The following is a 9,471-nucleotide window of genomic DNA, read 5'->3' as shown; positions in this document are numbered from 1 at the left end:
TGGCTTGTGTTGCGTGGCGGGCATCAACGATGGCGGGGCATGCCTGGGCTACGATGGCCGGATCTGGTCGTCAGGCGACACGGGGTGCAGCGGCGTGGGTTGGAGGTCATCGCCCGGCCGACTGGCGACGGCGGGTCCTACTTGCGGGTGGTCCTCTCTTTGGTCATAGTGGGTGTGGACGGCAGTGCGGGCTGGTCCAGATCCGACGGTGCAGCATCCGTGGTCTGGTTGGTGGCGCGGGGCGGCCCCCTGACTAGGGTTTGTGCTCGTGCGGGCCAGATTTGGGACCGAGGCGGATCGGGGTCTTCTCCGGGTAGGTGAGGTTTGGGCTCGGCCCGGGATGTACCAGTGAGTGTTGTCCTCGCGGGTGCGGTGTGCTGTGGTGGTGGTCCTGACACTGCGTACTCATCATGCCGTGTGGCACCGATGCTCTCGGATTTGGCGTTGTGCAAGATCGGCTTGGCGGCAGCCGTTGGCAGTCCTTCGGTCGTGTCCCCAGGTCCACCAGGACTGGCTGGGGATACAGGCGTCGGCGCCTTCTACGGTGGAGGTGCTGACCTAGATCCGGGGACTGATGCCGAGCTAGGTGTGGAAGGACGGCCTTGTACCCTACCTGCCGGGGTTGGTGTGCCGTGTGGTGGATGGGTGGCGGGGTCTTGGGCCAGGGATGCCGGGACGGCGACCCCGGACGGCGGTCCCATGTTTGGCTCTCCGGCGGGCCTCGTGGCGGTGGTGGTGGCTTTTCTTCTTGGTCGTGTGGGCAGCAAGAGGTCTAGCGGCTGATGGCTCGGGCACGTCATTGTTGGCGGTGCCCGAATCCGGATCTGGGAGTCGGAACACGTCGCGTATGTCCTGGGTACCTCCGTGTGACATGGATGAGTTGCCGAGCGAAAGCTCTGCGCTTTGGCATGGCGACACTTGCGGGCGCCGCTATCTTCCTGAAGACGTCATTGTGGTTCTCGTCTCTATGTCCGGGCTCCGGGTGAAGACCTTATCCATTCTGGACTCGGCTGCGGCGATGCTCTGCGCCATTCTCCCTCCTGAGGGCGTTGTCACGGAGCCTAGGTGTGCTAGGGCGTGGCTTGACGTTGACCTCCCCTTGTTCTTCTTTGGTAGCATAGTCTCTGTGTAGTACCGAGATCCCAGGATCTGCTTTGTAAGAGGGCTATCTCTCCACTTTGTATCGTTCGGCCGTGTACTTTGGTTGTTGCTTTCTCTATAAAGCGGGGCGCGAGCCTGAGCCTGTTTCGAGGTTTGAATCCTTCTTCATTTCCCGCTCTGCAACAAGTTGCTCTAATCGACAGGACTCCATTTTCTTCGTTCTTGTCACAGCATAACATCGTTAGCAAAAATTATAAAAATATTTTTACGAAAATACCACCTGGCGAACATTCTCTGGGAAGGGGTGTCAAGTGGACTTTTAAAGGCATTTTTAGATGGTATAGGAGATGGCAAATTCTGTCCATTTTTTCGCAAACTTTCCTTCTTTCCAAAAGCTATCATGCGTCTCGGAAGAACTGTCATGGTCTATCAAGAAAACACCGGGACAAAACATTCAAAAATGTTTCCAACAAACGTTCTCTGGCTAGTGCGGTCCATATTTTTTAACTTCCCACCGACGAATTGCATTTTCTTCTTCTTTGATTTTTGTTTACACGCATGGAGCTAACGAAAAATGTATCCGAGGCACCATGCGGGCGAGACGACTCACGTGGCGCGCGACCGAGCGGGAGCGCTTTTTAAGTTGCGGCTCCGCGACTGCTAGTCATCCATGCTCCCGCTGCTCACTCCGCTAGTCCGCCTGACATCGCTTCCTGTGCCAAAGCCGACGCCTACAAAAGCAACAAGAAAAAGCTAAAGTAAAACCGTCCCACGGCCTCCCCCTTCCTTCCTTCGGCTCCTCCGCCTATCACGCCGACCCCAACTCCCCTCGTCCCATCTCAACCCCTTCCCTCAAATGAGATACCTCGTACTACCACAACTATAGTAGTATAGGAGGACTCGATCTGCCCACCGCCAGCTAGACCTTGGAATCGAGGAGCGAGCCGATCATGCCGCCGCAAGCCGCCGCCGCCTCGCCGCAGGGAGACTGCTGCCGCCACGGCCAGCTCCCCCGCTGGCACGGCGACGCCGGCGCCGAGGCGCTGCCCTTCTACGTGCCGCTGCGCAAGCGCCTCTCCGTGGACGGCAAGTCCCCGGCGCCGCGGATATGCATCTGGGAGTGCGACGGCGAGGCCGGCGACATCACCTGCGACATCGTCGCCGCGCCCTTCCGCCGCAGCTGCAGCGCCAGGATGACGATGCAGCCGCCGGCCCCCTTCTTCCGGACGATGACCCCGCCGCCGCCGAGGCCGCAGAGGGTGCTGGAGGAGGAGGAGGAGCAGCAGGAGGCCAGGAGGCCCGGGAAGGCCATCCGCAAGGGCCACCGGAGCTACGGCCTCATGCTCAACCTGCAGCTCGGCATAAGGCAATGCCAATTAACGCCCGCCCCCTGCCGCATTTTCCCTACTACTGCTACTACTTTTGTTTTAACCTCATTTTTCCTACTCCTCCATACACTTTGTAACATTGATTGTTGGCATGGACTTACTTATGGTGCAGTTACTCGGTGGGGAAGTCGTCGGCGCTGCCGTTCAAGAAGCTCTTGGCATCGGACTTCGACCCGCGGGAGAAGGTCTGGACGCGGTTCCCGCCGGAAGGCTCCAAGCTCACGCCGCCGCATCACTCAATCGATTTCCGGTGGAAGGACTACTGCCCTGCCGTCTTCAGGTGTACTGCCTTGCTTGCTGTTCTTGGCCTCGAGTTGAATTGCCATGTGTTGGATCTGTTAGGAATATGACAGGATCGTGGGGGATGTGGTTCTTGTGCATGAGTGGTGTATTGACTACTGTTGGGTGATGCCTTCAGGCACCTGAGGAAATTGTTTGGGGTTGACCCTGCGGACTACATGCTTGCAATCTGTGGCAACGACACGCTCCGGGAGCTGGCGTCCCCCGGGAAGAGCGGGAGCTGCTTCTTCATCACCCAGGATGATCGGTTCATGATTAAAACCGTGAAGAAGGCTGAAGTGAAGGTCAGTGAGCGATTTTCTTATTCAGTTATTCTGCTTTGATATAATAAGGCAGAGGGACGTGTATCCATCGAAATGAAGTTTGGACAAGTGAGTTATCATCTGGCAGCAGTATCACATTGTAATGTGCCTTCAAAATACACGTTGAGTCATTCATGTTTCTTAAATAATTTGGGTGCAACATTGCTCTTTTCTTAACGAAAGGAGTTCAAATTCGTGCTTGTTTCAGATTCCAGGTTCAGATTTTTTTTCTGGAAAATATTGCAGTACTAATTGGCGATTTCAGCGTCGACTAAATATAATCTTGGTTCATAGGTTCTTATTAGGATGTTGCGGAGTTACTATGAACACGTTCGTCTGCATAAGTCCACCTTGTTGACAAGATTCTATGGCACGCATTGCATTAAGCAAGTTGGATGTCCCAAGGTAAGCAATAATCATGTGAAGATACATAACTCACTCCATTCCTGTAGCTACTTCTGAGTGCAATTTATTTGGCCTTGACCTTATGTCAATCTATACAACCATAGGTCCGGTTCGTTATAATGGGCAATTTTTGCTGCTCGGAGTATAAGATTCACAGGCGTTTTGATTTGAAAGGTTCCTCACATGGTCGGACTATCGACAAAACGGAGCGAAAGATTGACGAAACCACTACTCTGAAGGACCTCGATCTTGATTATGCATTTCGGCTGCAAAGATTTTGGTACGAGGAACTTATGAAGTGAGTTCCCCACTATGTTAACTACATTCAATGCAATTTCATGAGAACTATAAGACCGATCCTAAGTCTGACTCTTCAATGTAACATAGGCAAATTCAGATGGACTGCGTATTCTTAGAGACACAAGGAATTATGGACTACAGCCTACTGTTAGGAGTTCACTTTCGTAATGATTTGTCTGTGTCTAAGATAGGCCTCTCTCAGCCCATGGCTCTGCCAAGTAAGTTAAAATCATGGGTATTTGTTCATCTTTACACACCATGAATTATGATTTTACATACAGTTTTTCCCCTGGCCTGATAATTTACCAGATTTCATCTAATCTTAACTATCAGAATCTACTGGCAAAAGAAAATCATTTGAAGGCGGAGGCAATTTTTGTGAGCAATGCTTTATGGAAACAGGATGCAAAGAGAGGGATTTGATCACAGAATCCCGGTAAGCTATAAATTGCCACTCTTGCCATTCATAAGCAACCTATTGTTGAAATTCTGAAACAACCGAAATACCTAGCCAGGAGATTTCAGCAGTCAAGCTATTTTGATAAATTGGGTACCATGCCATGCATATATGGGATGCTTTTTCAGTAACGTTGACATCTAGTGCACATTCCTACTTTAGTTCCCAGACATAATGCTTCTCCACTAGGGTAAAGCAATACTTTCATGTCGTGTTTTTCTAAGCTATTTTTGTGCTCCCATCATGATCCTATACTTTGCTGCCCCCTTTGTTCCAAACCACATAGAGCACCATGGGGCCTTGCATGTTTGTTTAAGTCAAATGTCTGCAGCAAAGAGAACGGATAGGATGCCTGCAACTTTTCTTCAAGGGGAAATATATGTGCAACTTTAGCCATCGCCTCTTCACAATCTTGATTAACAATGTTGAAAGAAATTAAACATGGGGATTGATTTTTTTTCTTTTCTTTGGGTGGCTAATCCAACCAATGACTCGTCATATCAGGAGGCCATTTGTGCAGCTGGGCATGAACATGCCCGCCCAGGCGGAGCGCAGCTCGAAGAGAATGCTCGACAAGTTCCTTTTGAACGAGAGGCACCTGTTCATAGCCGCGCCGAGCGGGGGACCGTGTGATGTCTACCTCTTCTTCGGAATAATCGACATCCTACAAGACTACGACATAACCAAGAAGCTGGAGCACGCCTACAAGTCTTTCCAGGTCAACCCTGGCCGCATTTCTGCTGTGGATCCCAAGCTCTACTCGAGGAGGTTCCAGGATTTCATTCGCAGGGTGTTCGTGAAACAACAGCATTGAGGCTGAGAAGAATGCACAGGGTTAACTAACTTTTTACATCTGGTTGCATCATGAGATAGATCCATTGGTGAATGAAGCTCATGGCATGATGGCGTCGCTGATCCCGAGCATGCGCTGAAACAGTGCAGCTGGTGGGGGTGGTTTGGCTTTGGCCACCGTACTACTGGACGGTTCTCTTGTCCGATAGGCGGCTGCAAGGAGATGCTAGTAGCTCTGCCGACAAGCATGCTGAAATCGGATGAATGAGGGAGCTAAACTACGGACATGCAAAGCTCCGTCTTTTGGAAGACTTGGGGGACTGTAAGTGCCTACTCCATGATTGCAGAGCTATGGCTCCAGATATTCCATGACTAGCTTAGCTAGCACCTGCCTCTGCTTTGTAGTAGTAGTGCTCTTTTGTAATTTGTTTCTTCCTTTTGCACCAACCAAGAACCCAATTTTTTTCTCTGGGATTCATTCTTGGTGTGATGTGCTGAATGCGGCTAGCACAGGAGTGGTCGAGTGGGAATCAATCAGGCCTTGTACATGTTCACATTGTCGTGTATATCAAGACAACTATTGTTGGACTGAAAACTGATGCACCTTGTCGAAATACAGAAAAAGGAACTAGGATGTCCATCCATCTCGCCTTCTTGCAGCTCTCACCCTTGCTTGCAGATTTTTTTTTTTAGAAAAGGAGGATGACCCCCGGCCTGCATCTGGGCGATGCAGCTGCAGATGGCCAATCTCAGCCGTCCGGCTGAATTTTCAGGAGGCGTCTCATTCGTGGTTCAGAGAAAAGAAGCTGCCCCCCTGTAGACATTGTTGCCCTCTTTGCAAGCATTTGCAGGAAGCTTATCTTCTGCTGTGACCACAGTCGACTAGAGAGGCAGTGCCATTTGCATGCACATCTGTACTACTACTACTGCCTGCGCCGCTGCCATTGTGGACTGACTGAAGCAAAAATAAAGTGGGAGGGAGGGGGAGGAGACACGCATCAAAAGGAGAGAAAGCGGGTGCAGGGAAGATGCTGGGACAGATCTGGTCTCCTCTCCTCATGCCATGTGTGGTGGTGTTCTTTTCTGCGCCTGCCTTCTCCTCCTCTCTCCATCACCTGACCTCTGTCTTTTTCCCTCTCTCTATCTACTTTGCTTTCTTCCATGGCAATGGCATGCCATGCCAAGGCCGTCCATTTCGCCTTCTCCATCCGTCCCGTGCTCTTTTCGCGTGCTTCGCTTTGCACCGCTCCTCCTGAGCTGGAGCTGCTGCTGTGCTCTTGTGCATGAGTGTGGTGTGGACTGTGGAGGGAGGAAGAAGACCAGGTGGAAAGATACCACAGGCAGGGCGATGCGTGCTGCTTCCACGCGTGACGCATCCTGTCCTGTCCACGGGCAGTGTCGTTATGCCAATATAGAGTCAGAGTCGGTGGTTAGGCAAATAGGTACTGTAGGTACGTACTAGGTCTTGTTTATCACTGCTCCCGTCGTTTGCACTTGTGATGTACTCGCGTCATTTTATTATTGGATCTCTGCGGTAAAGTAGAGATTGCCTGGATGGATGACGCAAAAGCATCGGCTCCATGCTCTTCTTCACCATGTCAAGTTATTTTTGGGTGGTCCTAACGGTTGATGTAGAGGGTGTTTGGGATCTGTGTATCTGTGACCACTGGTCAAAAAGAAATGTACTCGTATACCAAGGCTGGATCTACCTTTACGCTTTACGACTACGCATTGGTCATTGTTTTCCAGCGACTTGGAGCATCTACAAGCGGACAACAAATCCGGATCCTATACGTGGCAGATGCATTCGGACGTGTCCACGGATAGTAACTGATCACCCCTCATTTTGTGGATATTGAAACAATAGTCATCATTTCTTTATCCTCATTTCCATTACATTACATTTTTGACAAAGATCCATTACATTACATGCAACATGAAAATCCACTACAATTGCTAAAAACAAGGAAACTAGCTACCTGTCACAGTCAAATCCATGTATACATACCTCATTAATGATGGGCAACCTTTTCAGCACAAATATATATGGAAAATGAAAGTCCCATTGAACATAAAAATCTTCATGTGATACTTGGATCGCAAGATCATCATGACAAAAGATAATCTGAAGAAAAAAAAAGATTGTCAAGGAGGCACTAAGTGTTGCTTTTGTGGCAATGAGGAGTCAATTCAGCATCTATTCCTTCAATGCCCACTTGCCAAGCTACTATGGCGAGCGGTCCATATAGTTTTCAATCTACCTTTACCCACGAGTAGTACGAATATGTTTGGAAACTGGTTAGTGGGGGTGCACCCCAAGTTGAAGTCTCAGATCCGTGTTGGAATTTGTGATTTACTTTTGGGCCATTTGGAACACTCCTAATGATTGTATTTTTAACAGAACAAAAGTTCCGAACTTTCTGCAGGTTATCTTCAAGGCCACCAGTGGATCCATATGTGGTCATTACTACGCAAGGAAGAGGATCGGGCGCCCACGGTCTTTGAGTGCAACCGATGGGAGATGGTCTTTCGGGATTTGTTCAGCCAATTTGGTTGGTGGCCTACTAGTAGGACTTGTGATGCATGAGGCACATTTCCCTACAATATTCTATTTTTTAATTTGCCCTTGGGGTAGTCATGTGTGACAATTTATTGGTTGAACTTTGTTATGGTCGGATGATGAACTTTGATAAGATAAATAAAAGGTTGTGTGCATCACTCGATGAAGAGGCCGAGGGATGTCCCCTCTTTTTGAAAAAAAAGGATATGTTAATGACATCCTTGACGAAGCCGTCAGCCTCACAGTCATTGGCGGTAGGGTGAAACTCCGACGGATCCTCCGTGTCGGCAAAGAGCTCCTCACGCTTCACGTCCGCCTCATGGACGTAACGTCGATTTTCCTCAACCCCAAGCTCCGATTGCATGGAATCGAGGATGGCATGCTGCTCCGCCGCCTCCTCTGCTTGCCTCGAACTCCGCTAACGTGTCCTCCATGCCGAATCTGGCCTGCTCCAGTGTGGGATCCGGCGCATTGGTCCTCCTCTTAGTCCCACGGCTCCACCTCCTCCATCTCCATGTCCGGCACCTCCTGCTCCAAGACCTCGTACTGCTCCTCCATCTCCCCCTCCAGAGAGTATGAAGGCAAGCCGACTGCAATGTGAGCGATACGCCATGCCTCCATCTCCACTAGGATCTCCACTGGCATTGCGGGGTCAGCATCTTGTAGTAGGTAATCTTTTGGCGGACCGTGGTCACAGACGGACGGCGAGGCCGGAGCGGAATAGGGCTCGGACTAGAGGGAGAGGGAGCAAATGGAGGCCGCTAGGGTTGAGGCTCACCATCCAGCTTAAATAGCTAGGTTTGGCCTCTCGAGCGATGCGCCGGAGCGGCAACATGAATGCGGACCAATGAGTTCCCGCCGGACTGATGTCTTTTTTTGTTTTAGTGTGGGTCACGCCTGTCAGTCCGACGTGGTGTCAGCGTTTGTGCGCATCCCAGGCTCTCCATATCTTCCCTATATATGGGATGGGTGCCCGATAGTTCAGACGTATAGGCTAGTTTGAGGAGTCTGGTTGGGTTGCATTTCCGTGACAGGTCACTAATCGGGTCGTCTGAGCGGATGTATAGGGGGGATGAGGGGTCCGACTGTAGATGCTCTTAGAGCCCAGGATCTGGAATTTGTTAGCATTTCCTTCTTTCTTTAAAATACTAGATGACATGTTGCATGCTTGGGACAAAGCCCAATTGCAACCAAGAAATTAAGTAAGGTATGGGCAACATGTTTTATGAATTATCGGTAAAGGGAATTTCATTACATACATGATCATGAGTGAGCACTGATGACCCACAAGTATAGGGGTCAATCGTAGTCCTTTCAATAAGTAAGAGTGTCGAACCCAACGAGGAGCAGAAGGAAATGACAAGCGGTTTTCAGCAAGGTATTCTCTGCAAGTGTTATAGATAGTAGTAACAGATAGTTTTGTAGCAAGGTAATTCATAACAAGTAACAAGTAGCAATAGTAGTAAAACTGCAGCAAGGTGGCCTAATCCTTTTTGTAGTAAAGGACAAGCCGAAAGTACTTATTATAATGAGCAAAGCGTTCTCGAGAACACATGGGAATTCTCGTCTAGTCACGTTCGTCATGTTTAGTCGATTCGCGTTCATTACTTTGATAATTTGATATGTGGTTGGACCGGTGCTAGGGTGCTGTTCTTACTTGAACAAGAAACCCACTTACGATTATCCTCGCAAGAATCCGCAACTATGAAAGAAGAATTAAGATAAATATAACCATAGCATGAAACATATGGATCCAAATCAGCCCATTACAGAATAACGCATAAACTAGGGTTTAAACTTCTGTCACTCTCGCAACGCATCATCTACTTATTACTCACCAGTGCCTTCCCCTAGTCCCAAACATGG

General features: G+C 49.6%; 1 protein-coding gene across 1 annotated transcript; it reads left to right on the top strand.

The window, feature by feature from the left end:
- Positions 1-1,784: 1,784 nt before the first annotated feature.
- Positions 1,785-5,659, top strand: LOC123097991 (phosphatidylinositol 4-phosphate 5-kinase 2). The gene is made up of 8 exons (XM_044519859.1): positions 1,785-2,467; positions 2,602-2,769; positions 2,908-3,073; positions 3,386-3,496; positions 3,601-3,794; positions 3,884-4,014; positions 4,130-4,232; positions 4,758-5,659. Exons 1-8 carry the CDS (start codon positions 2,052-2,054, stop codon positions 5,065-5,067), a joined length of 1,599 nt encoding a protein of 532 aa, XP_044375794.1. The 5' UTR covers positions 1,785-2,051; the 3' UTR covers positions 5,068-5,659.
- Positions 5,660-9,471: the final 3,812 nt, after the last annotated feature.

The sequence above is a fragment of the Triticum aestivum genome, chromosome 4D, assembly GCF_018294505.1.
Source record: "Triticum aestivum cultivar Chinese Spring chromosome 4D, IWGSC CS RefSeq v2.1, whole genome shotgun sequence".
Taxonomy (NCBI): domain Eukaryota; kingdom Viridiplantae; phylum Streptophyta; class Magnoliopsida; order Poales; family Poaceae; genus Triticum; species Triticum aestivum.
Note: the sequence above shows the minus strand (reverse complement) of the source record. Positions and strands in the feature narration are given on the sequence as shown.

Excerpts from the sequence above, each read along its gene's own strand:
- LOC123097991 (XM_044519859.1), top strand. The coding sequence starts at position 2,052 with ATGCCGCCGCAAGCCGCCGCCGCCTCGCCGCAGGGAGACTGCTGCCGC. Across the intron at positions 3,074-3,385 it reads TGAAGAAGGCTGAAGTGAAG|GTTCTTATTAGGATGTTGCG; the intron begins GTCAGTGAGCGA and ends CTTGGTTCATAG. Across the intron at positions 3,497-3,600 it reads AGCAAGTTGGATGTCCCAAG|GTCCGGTTCGTTATAATGGG; the intron begins GTAAGCAATAAT and ends ATACAACCATAG.